At 36.3% G+C, this 19,524-nt stretch overlaps 1 protein-coding gene across 5 annotated transcripts in view; it reads right to left on the minus strand.

The window, feature by feature from the left end:
- Positions 1 to 19,524, minus strand: part of UGGT2 (UDP-glucose glycoprotein glucosyltransferase 2) — a 91,226-nt gene that overhangs the window by 60,057 nt on the left and 11,645 nt on the right. For 2 of the 5 annotated variants that reach the window (XM_026854922.1, XM_026854952.1), the window contains 6 exons: positions 17,377 to 17,551; positions 15,409 to 15,505; positions 14,302 to 14,383; positions 12,259 to 12,359; positions 6,992 to 7,091; positions 2,425 to 2,485 (listed from right to left, as the gene is read on the minus strand). In XM_026854922.1, the coding sequence (XP_026710723.1) occupies positions 2,425 to 2,485; positions 6,992 to 7,091; positions 12,259 to 12,359; positions 14,302 to 14,383; positions 15,409 to 15,505; positions 17,377 to 17,551 (616 nt within the window). Of the gene's footprint in view, positions 1 to 2,424; positions 2,486 to 5,020; positions 5,050 to 6,991; positions 7,092 to 12,258; positions 12,360 to 14,301; positions 14,384 to 14,705; positions 14,738 to 15,408; positions 15,506 to 17,376; positions 17,552 to 19,524 lie in introns of those variants that run through there. The other 3 variants (XM_026854929.1, XM_026854944.1, XM_026854936.1) reach the window with 3 other exon arrangements.

Below are 19,524 nucleotides of genomic sequence, written 5' to 3' on the forward strand. Positions count from 1 at the left end.
TTATTGCACTGGAAATTGCGAGTTGTGTTTAATGAGATTTTATTTTTTCTTTTATCTATAGCAGTTTGTCTATTTCTTAGTTAGGTATCAATTCATTACACATCTAAATCATCACATGCCTTTCAACTTTTAATACCTTTATTTCCTCTCATTGCATTTCCTATTCAACTTTCATTATCTTGAGAGGGAATCATCCAGTTACACACAGCATGAGATCATATCTCTCCTGCTGCTAGATGGATGTACTGCAGTTCAAGAACGCACATGTCAATTTATTGTTCTCTAGCAGCAGTGTTCAGGAAGTTTCCCTACTTGTATTCAACAGACTTTAGCTTTTAGCTGACTAAAGGCCTATAACCTTTAGACTACAGGTAGGATGTAGTATGAAATTTAAACTTAGTGTGATAGGTACCTTACAGTTAATGTATTTAATAAAGTCCTGGTATCATAGGAGTGGATCCAGCTGATCAACCACATAGGTATCCAATGTCATTTGTTTCAGGATAAGGCACCTTGAACTGTAAAGTACAAGTCAGGTAAAAGGGAATGGATGTCCCAATAGAAACATCTGCCAGATCTATGTGGCTATCTTGGATAGCCTGTGGTATCTCAAATGACATCAAAAATTCAGGTTTAGGAAACTCAGTCATGCCCCACAAAACAACCACTAAGCAAGCTAAATTGGTTTTGATGTCCACTGGCTACATCTTAATTGTCATAACGGGAGTTTAGATACCATACAGATGCGTCTAGATGCAGACATCTTTTCAAACCAAATCTTTACTTTTTCTAATCCTTATATTTAGTAATAATAGCTATTTAAACTCCTGATATACCTTTACTTTTTTGGACTTTGGGGTAGAGGAGTAGTTTTAGATTAAGCAGTTATTTTTGATTTTTCTGTTAACTGAGCTGTGATTTGAGAAAGACAATGTGAAGACTTCATCAATAATCAAGGGAAGTCCTGACATCAGCACTTGTACTCTGAAGAAACTATAATCATCAGGGCTTTGTTTTGCTTTATCCTGGCTATAATCTTAACAATAGAGATATAGGAAAATGCCTATCTCAGCTGTATACAGAAAGCAGTGAAACAGGGTACAGATACTGATTTGCTCCCTTAAACAAAAACTATGGGATTTCTCACTAGTGTAAGAAACAAGAGGCCTGCATGACGTTGACCCCACTCTAAGATCTCTGTTGAAAACCCAAGAATCAAATGTATATCCTGCACACAAGAAGGCTGAAAGACTCAAGAAGGTGAACTGCCAGGATATATGAAATGTATTCTCAATAGACCAGTCCCACATGCAATCACTTGTGGACAAAAAAAGCCCTATACAATTGTTTGCATAAACGTTCACAGGGACATAACACTTGAGCCTGTCACTGTTTGGGCAGGAAATACTCAAAGACTGGAAAGCCTTATGTTAGTTTTGCATGGTGGAGAGTTCTACCCCATTTATGTGGAATTTCTGCTACAATGGAGATGACAAGCTTTTTATGAGAAGGCTGCATCAGTGCAGCTGGGACATTGTTCACTTTTGCTGTTTTGGAGGGCGGAAGAAACTGGAAAGACATTTCCCCTGGACATCTTGGCAAGGCAAGAGGAAAAGGCCTGAATAGATACAAAGCAAAGTGATACATGGAAATATTGAAAAAGTACAGGAGTGCCATAAGTAAGAAACAAATCCCTTCCCTACAGTGGTTCATCAGCCTTAACACCATATGAAAATATACGTTCTGAAGATCAAGATTAAGGACAGTGCTATGGATATCATTTGATGTGACCAGTCCTGAAAGAATGGTGGCTAACATATAATTTTAACACTCAACTTGGAAGAAAAAAATCCAAACTCTGAACTGAGACAGAAAATACAACAGGTGTCGTGAACTCAACAAATGCAAAATGGCATCTCAGGATACATCTCAAATCAGTCAAAGTCACATGAACAATGACTTGTCATGGGATACAAGGCACAGAAGATGCAGTGCATCAAGGATGAAAATAAAACCCCCATCTGCCATAGACAGTGTTCAAAATACCTTGCAGAACAGTTGCATGCATGATTCTGAGAGTGTGGAAAGCTCAAAGCTAGCATGTGCTGACCATAATATAGCCAGCGGGCCTAGGTTCAACACCAAAGCTCTAGTAAAAGTAACTGATACAGCGCACAAGTTATAGCTTAACACAACACTCTCTGCCCAATTCTGTAAAAAAGAGGGAAGGGAAAATGTAGCAAGAACAGCAGAAAGTGAAAAATTTGTATTGAGTATTTCAGTTATCTTAGTAGAAGGTGTTTAGAACCAATTAGCTCTTTTTCTCTGACAGAAACCACATGAAAACTGCTACACTAATAAAAATCTCCAAAAGCAGTAATATGATAGTAATTCAAATGTCCACTTGAAGAAATAAAAGCAAACCTTCTGATTTTCTTCTATTTCATTTCGCATTTTCTTGTCTACAGGCACTCTGGTCAGTGATCTGTAAAATTAAAATATTGGTATCACCCAACCACCGTATTTTTAAAAATGCATTAAATAATGTGAAATATGTAATTTAATACCATATCCAATGCACTCTAATTGAAGAATGCTGCAATTAAGACAAACAGTAATGGAGTGTCATAAATATTTTGTTTTCAAAACAAATATTTTGTTCTGTGTTACTCTAGTAAACCCAGGTTTCAAATTTATGCTAGGTTTTGTTGAAGTAATATTATCAGCACATTTACCACTCTAAAGCCTTCCTCTTCCCCCCCCCCCCCCCCCCTTGTATATTTGAAGTTAGTTACTAACTTCATGCTACTCAACATTATAGCACAGGCAGCCAAGGATACAACTTGATGTTTTGGCCCAAGGCAAGGAAAATAGGAAAAGAATGACCACTTTAAAATTAGCTGACATTAGAAAAAGATATTTGCAGATTGAGTCCCTTGGAAATGATAAGTATTCAGACAGTCAAAATTTTCGTTTCTAATTACTAGGCTATCATAAAACACTCCCACAGGCAAATTAATCTCTGTTTTAAGAAACCCGAAATCATATTAACCTAAGTCTGATTCTCCCAATAAATGCCAAAATAAATACTGTAGTTGCCTACATAAATATTTTTTTCAAAACATAATTGAGTACGTTTTAGTAAATCTGTATGAGACTTTCGGAAAAACTGGAGTAATCTTAAACCTGAATGTTAACTAAAACTGAGTATGATCCCACTAAGGCAACTTTAGTACTCATGGATAATAAAGTATTTATTTAATAATATAAATCCTTACATCCCCCCCAAGAAACTGATTTAGAATAGATCTTCCTAGTAAAGTCCACATTTTTTACATCATGTCAGAAATAAGATATAAAATCAGTTTACTTTAAACAAATATTCAAGATTTCCAGGCAATCAAAAAGACTACTTGTTTAGTGCAAACAATATGATTTCCAAGCTTTGTTCAAAAACATTACACAATTCATCACAGCTAAATACCCTTTTTCCATTCACACCCTTTAAATATTCTGGCAGATTATTTTTGTCACTGTGAATCACTTCTAGACCATGTGATGAAAGAGTGACAAAGGATCAAGAGAAGCTATATTTATATCAACTCATACTTGGTGGGCTTTCCTTGGCTCAAAATGAGAAAGCTGTAATTCAAATTGTGATGTGAAAGACAGCAATAAAAAAGTCAGTATGGTTCAAATATACTATTATCAGTAGTCATTGGAGGATGAGTTTAATAACTTGCTTTTTATTGTTCAACTCATCTAAACTCTTTCTCATAAAGCTTTTATAATCATACTGCTAGGTACCTTCTGTGCACATAAAGAATGTAGTAAGTGTACTCAACACTGAGTAAATATATTTTACACTGTACTACTTTCTGCATCTACTAGTTTTGAAATAAAAAAGCACAGAAAGCAAGAAACTATAAACATTTCTGCTGAAAAAGAAACATTGCTGATTAAGATTTAAAAAAAAATACTAAAAGAAACTAAGTACAAAGAAAAGAATATCTGAAGCCAAATTTAAATTTGGAAAAATGGAGGAGATGGATTAGTTAAAAACATTATCGAGTCAGAAGACTTGAAAGCTGACTATATAGGACACTGCTTTAAAGGACCTTCTACTAGCAATAGACAGAATTCAGAAACACTACAGAACCTTTCCCATTACAAGAACATCTGTAATTGATGGGAATTGCTACTGTGAATTTACTTAGCCAATTATCAAAACAGCTACTTAACAGGACTCCATAGCAAGGTGGAAATTTAATGTGTGGCAGTACTACCACACTATTATTCTGACTTCATAGTAATAGTTTTAGAGAGTACTGAAGTAAAAAATACTTTAGGGGAAAAAAAAGCTTTTGTTAAACTCAACATAAATAGTAGTAGGGCCTGCAGCTCTTAGAATCAATGCTTCATTCTGCATACACAGGTGATAAAAACTGCATAGATACAAAGAACAATCTAAATCTTTCCAAATAGCTTACAGTAGTAAAGGCAGAAACATAGACAATTAATGTGAAAATAATAAAAAGGCAGAAAGGAGAAGACAAAGCCAATGTTAGCAAGGAAGTAAGATACTTAGCAGCAGAAGGAAAGCTTTACTGATAGCTTTTCTGGTAATAAGGAAGCAATGCATTGGAGCACTGTTAACTAGGTCCTTGTCCATGCATAGCAGTTGACAATGCAGGATTCAAGCAGGATTTTAAGGAAAAAAAATGTGATGGTTTATCCTTGAGGAGGATACCCTAGGAATCTGAGGTAACAAGTGTAAAAGCACCCATGAAAGACATTTGTTCATTCCGAGTTTGGTCATTTGTTCAATTTGATCAGAGCCTCAAAGTTTTATGCACTTTTTTCTAAATATTAAGCGTTAAGAACTCATTAAAGAGAAACACTTCACTGTCTGAAAGTAAACGGATGCTATTTACCTTTCTACATGATGTAGAAATGTTCTTGTATGACAGTAAGTTTGTAATATTTTCTATCATATAATTTTATGCATCTTTTTTCTTACCTGGAAGAACATGTAGCTATGTAGTACTGCATATCAGGGGGAAAAAAGGAAACTTTTCACATTTATAACGTTAATATTTATGAATGATAAATAAACAGCAAGAAACAGAATATTACAATTCTTATTATTGTATTCGTAAATAACAAATAATTATGACACATATACAACAAAATAAAGATGAAAAATACCCTATAAAATGAATTATCAAAATGTCACCATATCAGTTGTTACATTGTCTACATCTGATGACATTTTGTAAAATCCACCTCAGACTAACCTTTTCAACTGGGAATACTGAGACACAGAAATGCAGGTTATAAACCAGAAAGTGAAAGATACTTCCAGAGTATATTCATTTTTTATGGTCTAAGGAACACCTCCATTTTTAATGAATATATAAGATTTAATTTTTATTTTCATAACTACAATTCTAAAATTTTTATAAAGCATTTTCAAATCAAAATTTACATAATTTTAAAAGTCATTTTCATATCTAAACTGTGTGAAATTTAAATAATTTTAATATACTACTATTATAATGATCAGTTACCTATCTCAAGTGATTAAGCAATATCTTTTCATTTCTTGTTTATTCTAAGTTTTTTTTTTCCAAACTAGTCTTTTTGACTCAGTGGGTTAAGCATGATTAGTTTAATAAGAAAATATATTCTGTGCACTGTTTTTATGCAATGCCCCTTTGATTTAAGTTTGTTGCCAATGCAGACCCACTAACTTTAAATTATTTAAATATTTGTAATTTCTCATGTTAAAAATGTTAGATTAGCATCGTAAAATAAATCACATAGGACAGGAACTGAAATTCCCCTTTTAATAATTCCAAGGTCTTCTAATGCTTTTATCCATAAAAATAAAATGTTTGAATAGTAGGTAAATTGTGCTCTAATGTCACAAATATACGACAAGAGTCAGAGTGGGATGTAACAATTAAATGACTTTCAAAATGGATTTAAATGTCACCCAGCGTACTTCAAACTGACTTTTTCTTGTCCTTTAAAGAACAGAACTGGCCTTGCAGTTCAACATTATGTATGTTTCCACTATCTTCTAATGGAAATCTGAATTTTCTGATTGCTAATCTAAGTGTAAACTTGTACCTTACTATTTCATAATAATTATGTTTCAGGCATTTAAAACGTTAATGTAAAGTTCCTCCTTGAAACAAGATGTTAAAGGTAGTTTTTCCATTACAGTGTAGATTTTCTCTAACGGAAAAATCAGAGATGACAATGAAACACTGTGATAATTAAACGAGTTGTAAAATGTGAAAGCATACTGAGTTAAGAATCCTGTCTAGCATTATATTTAGTTCAGTAATTCAAGCAAATATTGCTGATAGGATTACATGAAGAGCTTATTAAATATAAAGAAAATAATTTCTCAGTACAATTGGCTTACAGGAAGACTACGTTTTAATATAGTACAGAGGAAAATATTATTAATTTATTTAATATTTATCTTGATCTTTTATTAGGTAATCTGTTACGAGAGACAGATCTTCCCCAGTAAGAACACTAAAATACAGCAGATGGGGCCCAATCCTGTCAACAATGTTGTGCTTAGAATTAGTGTAGGTGGATTCCCAATGAAATTTATCAATAGAATTTCGCCTCTTCCTGAATAGATCTGCTATTAATTCAACAGAATTTTCCACCTGGGAAAATATCATTCCAGTAAAATCCAGGAGGACTAGGCATTCAACCGTAAGTGCCTGAAGGATTAGGACACACGCCTTCATGGCACCTCCTGCATCAGACATGAAACATTTAAGAGACCAATCATGAGCTCTCCCAGGAGTTATTTTCTATTCAATGAAATTCTCTGGAATCCATCTAGCAAGCTGTAAAACATGAATATCTGACTGCAGGATTTGGATATAAATCTCTATTGCTGTCATAAAATTCAAATGCAAACATAAAAACAGTATTTGAAAAACAAGCGTAAGTATCATACCTGGCTCTTATTGGGAAGTTCTGAGCTATGTCTTTCATTACCTTTAAGGTATCATAAACAGGAGCAGACATAATTCGAGCAGCTGCTTGAAAACTAAGATCTGGGAGGGGAAAAAAAAAAGCACTGGAAATATCACTCTCAATCAGTACTGCCTACAATCAGAAAACTGTTCCATATACACTCTCACTATTAGCATTTTTTATGTTTCAATTATACATTATAAAAGATTATGAAGTAACATTATTAAGGTCAAAAAGACAGGCACTTAAAAGTTGGAAATACCAAATTCAGTCTTTCCTACAGAATTCTGCCCGGACGTCTTGAGTATCCACATGGTAAATATAATTTCTAAGTTTACAAAAACACACTGCAAAACACAGACAATTCATCATGTAGTATTATGCCAGTATCAAAAGGGTATCAGGCTGAAATCTAGATATACATCAACCCACAGACACCCATAACTGCTGTAAGGTTTAAGATCTTTCCAGCTCCAGCACTTCACAAGATTTTCAGAGAACAGAGTATTAAATGTAGAAGGCTATACTGACTATGAGGTGTACAATTTGCAGGAGTACCAGTAATTTCACAGGAAGAGAAAATGGAGACTCATGAATGAAAGGCCAGTATACTGTCAAATTTCAGATCTCGTGTCTAGCACAATTTTTAAAAGGATCTCATTTTTCTCTCTATGCTTTTTCTCAGAATGAAGTCCATTTTCACATATCAGGGCACTATAATACATTTGCCTATTCACTGGAAAAACAATGATGGAATTCCGTTAGCCTTCTCCGGTGCCTAATTTGGGTGTGACAAATCTTGGCACATGAGACTGGGGAAAATCCATTCTTGGTAGCAATAGGGTAAGGCAACAATACACTAGGTGCTTCCATGTACTTTGGATACAGACTGCCTAATTACCGCAGAGCAATGATGCCTCTCCCTCATAATCTGCTAATTAAGACATCTGAGCAGAAACTGAAGGCCCCGGGTTATTCAGTTTGAGGAAAGCTGATGCCACATATAGTAACAAGTGCTGGGTAGAAAGTGATAGAGAATGTTGCTGAGTAGAACTTTGCACCATCTTTCTGAAGCAATTAGGAATTAAAAAAAAAAAAAAAGGCAAACCTAGTAAGTTACACCATGGTTGTAAAGAAAAGGTGAGTCTGAGAGGTGGAATATTAATTTGGTATTTCTTAATACTTTTAACAAAAAGTATAAAGATATCACCGTTTCCCAAACAAATGTTTCTGATCCCTTTCAACAGCCACATAAGCTGAGATCAGGTGAAGCAATACCTAATTGCTGCTGTTAATACGGACAGTGCCTTACCTGCTGTGCACTTAGAACATACACTTAAAAACCTTTGTGAATGGTTAATCATTTCCATTTTATGCTGAACAGCTACAGTAAAAGTATTCAAATCCCACAGAAGCAAACTGACATGGGGGAGACAATCCTGAAGGGTATAGGGGTCCAGGAAGGCTGGATGATCTTTAAGAAGGAACAGTTAATGGCTCAGGAGCTGGCAGTCCCCAGGTGCTGTAACAGAAGCCGGTTCCAGAGAAGACCACCCTGTCTGAACAGGGAGCTTTGGCTCAGGGAGAAAAGGAAAGCTTACAGCCTTTGGAAGAAGGGGCTAGCCACTCAGTGATTACAAAGAGGCTGTGAGGCTATGCAGGACAGAAATCAGGAGGTCTAAAGCCCAGCTGGAAATTAATCAGCAATCAAAACCAAGAAATGTTTCTATGTCAGTAGCAAAAGAAAGACCAGGAAGAGCCTCCATACCCTGCTAGACACAGGAGGAAACAAGGTAACAAGTGAGGAGAAGGCTGAGGTGCTTAATGCCTTCTTTGCCTCAGTCTGTAGTAACAAGACTAGTTGTATTGAGGGAATCCAGCCTCCTCAGCCAGAAGACAGAGAGACTGGCAGAATGACCTCCCTGCAATCCAGGAGGAGTCAGTCAGTGACCTGCTGCATCACACAGACACACACAAGTCTATGGGACCAGATGAGATACACCCAAAGGTGCTGAAGGAGCTGGCTGGGGTGCTCGCCAAGCTGCTTTCCATCATTTACCAGCAGTCCTGGCTGACCGGGGAGGTTCCAACAGACTGGAAATTGGCCAGTGTGACACCCATATATGAGAAGGGTTGGAAGGATGATCCGGGAAATTACAGGCCTGTCAGCTTGACTGCGGTGCCCGGGAAGCTGATGGAGCAGCTCATGGTGAGTACCATCAACAACACATGCGGGACAACCAGATGCTCAGGCCCAGTCAGCATGGGGTTATGAAAGGCAGGTCCTGCTTCACTAACCTGATCTCCTTCTATGACAGGGCGAACTGCTTATTGGATGAGGGGAAGGCTGTGGATGTTGTCTATTTTGACATTAGCAAGGCCTTTGACACCGTTTCCCACAGCATTCTCCTGGTGAAACTGGCTGCTCGAGGCTTGGATGGGCACACGCTTTGCTGGGTAAAAAGCTGTCTGGATGGCCGGGCCCAGAGAGTTGTGGTGAACGGAGTTAAATCCAGTTGGCGGCCGGTCACGAGTGGTGTCCCCCAGGGCTCGGTGTTGGGGGCACTCCTGTTTAACATCTTTATTGATGATCTAGACAAGGGGATCGAGTGCACCCTCAGTCAGTTTGCAGATGACACCCAGTTGGGTGGGAGTGTTGATGTGCTCGAGGGTAGGGAGGCTCTGCAGAGAGACCTGGACAGGCTGGAGCCATGGGCTGAGCCCAACTGGAGGAGTTTCCATAAGGCCAAATGCCGGGGGCTGCCCTTGGGCCACAACAACCCCCAGCAGCGCTACAGGCTTGGGGAGGAGTGGCTGGAGAGCTGCCAGTCAGAGAGGGACCTGGGGGTGCTGACTGACAGCTGGCTGAACAGGAGCCAGCAGTGTGCCCAGGGGGCCAAGAAGGCCAATGGCATCCTGGCTTGTGTCAGCAATAGCGTGGCCAGCAGGGACGGGATCTTATCCTCAGCACTGGTGAGGCCGCCCCTCGATTCCTGTGTTCAGTGTTGGGCCCCTCACTACAAAAAGGACATTGAATGACTCGAGCGTGTCCAGAGAAGGGCAACGAAGCTGGTGCAAGGTCTGGAGCACAGGTGGTACGGGGAGCGGCTGAGGGAACTGGGGGTGTTTAGTCTGGAGAAGAGGAGGCTGAGGGGAGACCTCATCGCCCTCTACAGCTACCTGAAAGGAGGGTGTAGAGAGCTGGGGATGAGTCTCTTTAACCAAGTAATAAGTGATAGGACAAGAGGGAATGGCCTCAAGTTGCACCAGGGAAGGTTTAGACTGGATATTAGGAAGCATTTCTTTACAGAAGGGGTTGTTAGGTGTTGGAATGGGCTGCCCAGGAAGGTGGTGGAGCCCCCATCCCTGGAGGTGTTTAAGAGTCAGGTCAACATAGCACTGAGGGATCTGGTATATTGGGAACTGTCAGTGTCAGGTTAATGGTTGGACTGGATGATCTTCAAGGTCCTTTCCAACCTAGATGATTCTGTGATTCTGTATTTTTACCTTCTTGGTTACCTCTGGTCAGGGACTGTCAGGCACCATAACACAGCTGAGAGAACAGCATAGGGCACCTTGGGAAAAAGATGATCCTGAGCCCAAAGAACATGAAAGCTAACTAGAGACCAAGAAGCTGTTCACAAAGATAAAAGAATGAGTTATTAAAGGGAGTATCATATTGGTAGTCTGTGTATCATGTTTCTCTACAAATACTAAATCTAATTACTTATCTAAACCGAAAAGCTCTTGAAAGACAACTTGTCAGTGGTGTTTAGGGTCATCTATAAACAGAAATATGCCCCATAGCTGAAGGAGTTTTGGTTAAATTTATTTAAATTTTTACTTGGGAGCTAATTAAAGGAAATCGTAGAGTAGCTGAGCCATTAACTCAGCCACTAAGAATTTATTAAGTATGAACTGAGAAAGCACCCAGCCCACTTATGTCAGGAGTAATAGTATCAAAATAACTGCACCATATTAAGAGAGGGTTGAAGACACCCTGTCTGAAAAGGCCCTGAATGTACTTATCACAAGCCAGTACCACTTTTCCTGTCACTGAACAGCATCTTAACGCTTAACTATATTCAACACTCTATGAACAGGTTCCTTGGTGAGCAGCGCCAATTTCATTTCTTATTTATATAGCCATGACAGAGCAGAAAAGACCACCACTGAACAGAGACCTTGTACTGGCTTCTGAAGGTAGACACTAAAGGGATCAAAGTTTCACAGTTGCTTCTGCTTGAACATCAATAGATTTGTAATCAATCATGTATTAATAAAATGTAAAGAGAAAGTGAATTTTCTTTTTATTTGCATAGTAGATTTCTCAGGAGAACTGAAATGCAATGTCTTTAAATTTTTAAAATTTTGGACCAAGATAAATCCTGCAGCTGAACGTGAGTTCATTGATAAAAGACTGCAAGTGAACTACAGTTATCTCAAATAGCTAGTTTCAGAGTGGATACTGCTAGCAAGCTCCATAACAGTCCAACTCAAGTTCAGAGGACTGCTCAATCTCCTTCATTGCACTAGTATAAACGCAAATCAGTTTTGATCAGGTTGTCCTCTAAAACTGAAGAATGCAACAGGCAAAATTTAGTTGCCTAAATTTAAGTGTCATGACATTTTAGGGACCTATTTTATAGTGATTTATAATTCCATTCAAGTTACAGAATGTCCTGCAGGTCATCAGCACAAAAGCTGTTTAGAAATCATCTTCTACATATTTGTTCTTGTTTTCCACAGGAAAGCTTTTAAAAGCATGTTCTTCCATTTGATGTTATATTAAAAAAATGTATCAACTTGAACTCCAATACACTGATAAAAGTCAGAATTTATAAACTAAACAGTCTTAACCTGTACTGCATCCCAACTCAGTAGTTATGTCAAAAGTTTATTTTTTGCTTGACCTCTCAAAAAAAGAAATCTGAAACTAAATTTAACATCCACATCCAAGATAACACCATGCAGAAAACTAGTCAATGTAACTTCTGTCTTTAAAATCAGTAAAGGTAGTTAAGATTCTCCATCTCACAAAATTACTGCAGTGATCCTTTAATTTCTAGCATATAATACTAGGACAAAATACCAATACATTATTTTAAATATTCAATATAATACTGCCTTTTTATGAAACCACATGTCTTTTTTAAAAAGAAGCTTTTATCATAATGTTGATAAATGTACATAACAAAGGAAAATTAAACAGAGTACTGTGTTAATTCAGAAAACTGCAATACATACCTTGTAGCTCCCAAACCTTCAGTGGCTCCATGTTGTTAGTAGTTTCAATTAGATGTTTTTTAAACTCTTTCAGATTATTTTTCAGATCAGGATGCATCTGTCTACAATAAAACATTTTTTTTAAAAACAGGTAAAATCTGTTACATCCATCAGTATCTGCTTTTATCCACAGTATTGCCCACAGCTCATACTGTATCTTTAGGGTAACAAGCAAGAATTAAAATTTTAATTCATTCTTATGAAATGAGGATTTGGGATGATAAGAGGTTATTTCTGAGGACTAAAAACCAGGTAATTAGAAAAAGGAGTTCAACTGTTTTGCAGTGATCCATCTCAAACACTGTCACATAAATTTTGATGGAAGAAATGAACTCAAAAATTAAATACTATTAACACACAATATAGATAACTGTATAGTTAGTTTACTGTAACATAATCTATAGTATAGTTAGGTATACATTAACTCTAACTGTACACAGCTTGTTGTATTACCAAAAGACATAGGTGAGAATGTCAAGAACATCTTTTACAAATTAACATCACTGACAAGAATCAAGCTACTGAGCACACAAATCACTACTCAGACGTGAAGAAGAGCATGGTGCCCAAAAGCTTGGCTATTTTTTTTTTTGAAAACATAATTGGGCAAAGAAGTTTTGAGGGCAAAGACTTCAGCCTGCTACAAGACACCCTCAAACATCAATCTCCACTAGATTTCTGAAGATTCTTCTACCATAAGTATAGAACAAGAAGCAAAAAAGTAGTTAAAAAACAGACATCTAAAGCACTAAGACTTTAAGTTCTGTAATATTTAATATTTTATTTTAGATATTAAGAAGTTTCACAAAGAATCCCTCCCTCCTTATTTTTTAGCTGTTGGATGGTATTAACTGTTGTTCTTCACAGGAAAAGAAATGTATCGCTGATGAAGACTGTTTTTCTGGTCTTAGAATATAGTCCAGGTTACTCAAAGAAAGCATACTCAGCTAAAAAGAGATGCAAAGACAGAAAATCCCTTTTTCTCTTACTTGTAAGACAGACCTAGAAACAACAAACATAGTTTGTGCTCTCAGAAATCTCTCTATGAAGTAGCAAACTCTTAACTATATTTGAGCTCTTTAATTACTATTTTTACTGCCTTCTTTGCAAATTTACCTTGATGATTTTTTTTTTTCTGTTCAGACCTTCAATTCTTCTGTGAATGAAAGACAACTGACAAATAAAACCTAGCCACAAGCCACAAACAAGATCTATTATTGATGCTTGGTCCATCACTTTTCCTATTCACTTGCTATGGTCAATGTAGGCACAAAATCAAACAAACAAAGCCAACTAAAAAAAGCTACCCTTCTCTGAATATCCCACTCATGATGTGGGATTGAATTATCTTAATTTGCACAATCAAGTAGTTTTATTTAAAAGATTTTATGTCTTCTGCTTAAATTCGTAACTATTTCACAGCTGAGAAAAGTACAACCTTTGACATGGCTGTAACCAAGGGACTATTTACAGGTAAACACCTCTTTCATCTCCAGAAGACATCTATAATAAGCACATCTTCCAAGAAATATCACTCCTCAACTCTAAAAAATGAATGACTATCCATCTTAGAAACACCTTACTGTAGCCACAACACATGGGTTTGAATTTGTTGTGCTATTACTTGCATTTTGAAAATCAACATTTTGATTATAGTTACCTGAAAACAGAAGTAGCAGCAACAATTTACTGTAGATATAAACATGAAAGCATGGTGTTCTAAGTTTTTGTGCCTGGGGTTGTTTTTTTACTTTAAAAACAGTTTAATATATACATTCTAAGAGAATTAGAAAACTAAGAGCAATAAATTGAAATTAATAGAATAAGCAACTGTTGCATCTTTAAATTCACAAGACATACTCAAAAAAATTAATTAGAATTTTCATCAGTAACAAAAAGTAATTTCCAACATAAATCTCATTTCTTCTATAAGGAATTTTTTATTTTTGGTTCAGGTTCCAGAAAAAAAATGCAGAAGTTTAATTACAGCTTATATCAACTCACTTTAATTTGCTGAAGAGAAATCCTTGGACATCAATTTCCTTCTCCTCCTCATCATCTTCCTCTTCTTTTGTCTCATTTGCTCCTGTACATAGCACATGTAGACAACATAAACCAAGAAAGTTACTGATATATTGTGTCCTTATGAATTACAAAACTGTTAACAGAAACACACAATCAGAAAGTTGTCACTCCCAAATGTAATTTCAATTAGATCTATAGTTATGCATTCATATTTTGGCATCAGAATGAATCCCTTTACAGAACTTAGCAGCATTCAAATTAATTTTTAAATATAATTCATGCAATGGTTAAATATTTTATATAAATGAAATTGATTGGTTAAATAAATAGTTCACTTCTAAAACAGCCACTTGTCACTTTAAGTGGTAAGGTATAACTCTTACCAGCCAACTACTACCAAATTTATACTTGAAAAGCATGATGACTTTAAAGCGCTTGAATCTTCAGCTAGCATTTGATATAAGCCAGAGATCAGGCTTTTTCCCCTAAAAAAATTAAACTATTTTTGATCAAAGGTTCTTAAACTGTAGTCTTACCAACGAGAATTAACCAACTTTCTTTGTATTTTATAAATGTCCACACAAAGTGATTTCTCTGTGTCAGAACACTATAGATACCACAACACACAGTAACACAGACTGGTACCAAATTCTATGATACAGCACATCTTCCCACAGAAGATTGTGAAAGTTTTTCCACATAAATTCAGAAAAAAAGTTCTCACCCCTGAAACACTGATGTGTAGATACTGTAGTAATTAGCATATCAGAGATGTCAACAAAGTAATTGAAGAATAAAAGTTAAACAATCTTATACTTATTGAAAGGAAGAAGAATGGGTTACATTTTGAGGAGCCACAAAACCCAACAATTAATAGGTTAGGTAATGTACTATATCCTGTGCACAGCTGTTTATAAATGCTTGCATGTATTTTGATGTCTTAGTTCCTAATGCCTGAGACTTCCTTCTGTAAAAAGTAATCAAATATGACCTTCAAAACATTACTGACTTTATAAATGAAGATTATTACATATTTCAATAGTATCTCAAATAAGCTATCATAAATAAATAAAAAAACCCACATACCTTTAACCTGTGTGTCATCTACTGCTTTATATTCTGTGCTCTTTATTGCAAGTTCTACACCATATCCAGATAAATACATTTTTCTGGAACTTGGTTTCTGTTTGATGATATTTTAACAAAACAAAAAATAAAACTTGAAAACCTGTATTTACAGAAGATTAACAATAGCTAATGCTCTAAAATGTTGTAACAGTCATAACTTAATCTGTCAATTTATGATTCAAAGTACAAAATGCTACAGCAAATAAATGACAAGAGTCATGTAAGGCATATTGACAGCTCATTGAGAAGGTGTGTAACGAAGTAGGGACCTCCTTTATCTCCTGCAGACCACAGAAAGGCTGTGTCAAAATCACAATCCCTTCACATAGTATTAGAAGAAGGACTAGAACAGGCAGAGCACCCTATACAATTATTGCTGCCTTACAATTCACATTTTAAACTGTAATTTTGCTAAACTTTCAGAATGTTAGGAGGAAATTCTCTGTTCCTGCATTAGACTGCTTTTTAAAAACAGTTCTGATGAAAGAGTTAATCACTTTCTGCAAGGAGGATTAAGAAAATGTATAAAGTATCACTGCTAAAACCAGGTTGCCACTTATTAAAAACAAACACCTATTTCTAACTTTGGAGCGGAAGTTTGACATTCAACAGTGTAATTACTCAGAGCATACTTATTTCTGAAAATGTGCCCTAATTTTTCCAAAATGTATAAAAATGCTCTTTCCAAAACGCAATTTGCACATCCACAGAAGAAATTTCTTGAACATCCTTCAGCTTTAGCTTGCAATTTCTAAGAATTATTCTGTATTGAGAATCCTCCCACCCACAACTGAAAACCCAGCAGGGCTGGGTGTTTTCTCTCTTGGTCCTCTAAGCAATGCAGAGAGAGCACTGCACTCTCTAAGCAGTCTTGGCAATACTGGCAAAAAAATGGCAGCAGAAAGACTATACCTCTTCTGCTCTCAGTGTTCCCTCTTCTGGCATTTAATATAAAAAAGGAGGGAGAAACCATGTCAGTGGGAACCAAAGAATAAAAATGGAGGTTGTGAAGAAGGAAGAAAAGGGAAAAGCAGTCTGATGAAGGTGCAGGAATCAGGCCAACACGCATTTGGAGGGACCATGGTGCATAAGCCAGTCAGAGCAAGGAGACTAGATATTTAATTGAAATTAAAGTGCATAAAAGAACAAAGTTCGGTAAAAACTATACCCCATGCAACTTAGAACATAAGACTGGTATCTTCAAATTGTCTATTTCATTACTGTGGGCAAACAACTCAGTCACCTGCAAACTATGGATTTCATCTCCCTGAAATTCCTGGTCTATATTAATCACAGTAACATCTCACTCCATCAGATAATTCTTGTATTAGCCACGCTATTTAAGACCTAATACTTCAAATACAAATTACAAAAACGTTCCAATAACCAAAACTGGGACAATATGGTTCCATGTACTGGTATTTGTCTTGTTTCGTTTCAGGGAGAAGAGTATGTTAAGAAAAGTATTCAGAAACATTGCTTAAAATACTGACACCGTGGAATGCAAGCATTGAAAAACTGGTCAATGATGTTGACTGTGGTAGTACATGCTGCTGTACTACAATGACCATATGAGATTACACTGAGGATATATAAAATCATAAGTAATAATTTTTGAACTTGATTTTCTATTCTTCACATTTTTCTAAGTACAAAAATCAAAGATATAACAAAAAAAAAAAGAGATATTTCAAGATCAGTGATGCAAATAGTGCTTGCATGCAGGATTAGTTATCATGTTTTCCCAGCTTCAAAGTTTGTATTAGGTGAATCACTTCACCTAAAGTTTTAAAATTAGAATATATATTGCACATGATTTAGACAAATCCAAAAATAAATGTAGAAAATGTGTTTTGTCAAAAATCAAGCAAAATAAAGACAGAATACTAACCGTTTACTGAATTAACATTAATTTGAATTGCATACCTGAACATAATGACGGAGAATATAAACAATTTCCTCCTTTTGCGCCTTCTCTGATAAAATCTTGTGGAACTTGACAAATTCTTTAGTACCCATTTCTGCATAAAGAACAACCACTGGGCCATCTTCTTTGAGAGTTGGGAATTTATGATCTCCCTTAAAAAGATATGGCCTGGGTCTGGTTTTAAAAACAAATAATTGTGATATTACATATATTCAGAAAAGAAATTAAAACAGTGGCAGTTTTTCTACCTCATAAGTTAAAAAACTAGTAAGGGCTTACATGCTAAAAGTATACAAGCCATGTTAAAATCTTTACAAAATAATCATGGTTGCTCACAAACAAATTTAAAGACCAAATTTGCAAATTAAAGTCCAAAAAACTGAAAAATCACCATCAACTGTAAGTAATTTTAATGTATTTTATCAAATCACAACACAAAGAGCAAATGAAAAGCATAGCACTTTGAGATTTTGTGCAACAATCACAGTTTAAAGCTTTTAATTTAAATGATGCATTACATCTATTAGAGATGTACAGAGCAATCAGTGAGTAACAGAGTAGCAGGGGGATATTCAGTGAAGTTTGAGAAAGCTGCTAACACACATGTAAACTTACTGGGGTTATACTTTAACACCATCAAGGTCCATTAATTTCACTAATTTTGCAAATTTTGACTGCCTGCCTACCTGCCTTCCTCATTGAAAGCCTGAAAAGTTACGCTTTCTATACCTGCAGTGATTTCTTAGATGACTACAAACATGTTTTGAGTAAAATCTGGGAAAGATGGAAAACAGAGGATATGACTGAGTAATATACTCAAGGTGCTAATTATTGAGTATGCTTCTTTTTCTAAGTTGACTTTGCATAGTCATACTTGAAAGACCAGTAAACTCATTCCAAACCTCTTCAAGATAAGTTCAGAAACTCTAATCCAACACACATTACAGAAATGTGTGTAGTAGATGCTCATTGAAAAGTCATACTGGAAAGGTTTGAGCAGAACTCCACATCTCAGTTTCTGTGATGTAAAGTTCAGGAATATCTTCAATATAAAATCACAGAATAATTTGCACTGCAAAAGATCTTTGGAGGTGATCTGCTCCAAACCTCATTCAAAGCAGGGCCAATTTGTATCAGGTTACTCAGGGCCTTAACATCAACATCCTATGAAAGCTTGGTAGGTATGTGATCAAAGATCACATTTATAACGCAGAGACAAAAGGAGAGGCCTGGCTTGAGAATTAATTTGAATGCATGCAGCCATGTGTCACAGAAATATCAGGCAAGCTTTCCCACTGTCATCACAGGACAAGGCAGAAAAAGTAGGTATCATCGGGGAATCTGAAACAACTCTTGAATGGGTAAGGTCTGTTCAAGAACAGAAGCAGATTTGCCCCAATGAAAGCATACATATGGGATGTGACTTAGGTAACTTCCTCTCATACCCAGAATAGAGAATTGCCACAGTCATTTATAGAGAACTGAAAACATAAATCAAGGGAGTTTCTCTTTTCTTAACTAGTCACCTAGGTATAGCAGAAGAGTGACTCCTGCTCTCAAAAGGTGGGTACCAAGTGCTGCCATGACTTTCTTGAACACTGACAGTCTCCAAGGAAGTATTTTATACTATAATGAACACACTTCACTAAAAGATTAAGTGCTGCAGAGAAATAACACTGCATAGGGCTACCACAACCTTGGATTGGACACTTAAAGCATTTACCCCTTGTAAATCCAAGATAAGCCCCTCTTCTGTTTCTTTTCAACACTGAATAGTAGTGAGAAGGAATTGATTCTCTTGCTCTTAGAAGTGGAAGCTAATTCGTTTCCTGTCATAAAACATTCTCATGAGAAGGCTGCCTGAAAAGGAAGGAACATCAGTCGAGAAGACAAAAACAATTAAAAAAAATACATGGATGTGGAGTTCAGCATTTGCTAACCAGTTACTAGGGTAGTACAGGCATGTACATGTTTGCCTGAAGAGTTAAGACAGGATGCAGAAGGAATGTGATGGACAGAAGACATGTACTGACATATCTTCTAAGGCACTAATTGTTTTGAGCAAATTGTGACTCCCATCAATGCTTCTGCTCTTGGCAACAACAGCCCCAGAAATCTTAGTGTTGTGTTTTGGACAATCAGCAAGA

This window comes from Athene cunicularia (assembly GCF_003259725.1).
Source record: "Athene cunicularia isolate RWA chromosome 1 unlocalized genomic scaffold, athCun1 chr1_part1, whole genome shotgun sequence".
In the NCBI taxonomy this organism is placed as follows: Eukaryota; Metazoa; Chordata; class Aves; order Strigiformes; family Strigidae; genus Athene; species Athene cunicularia.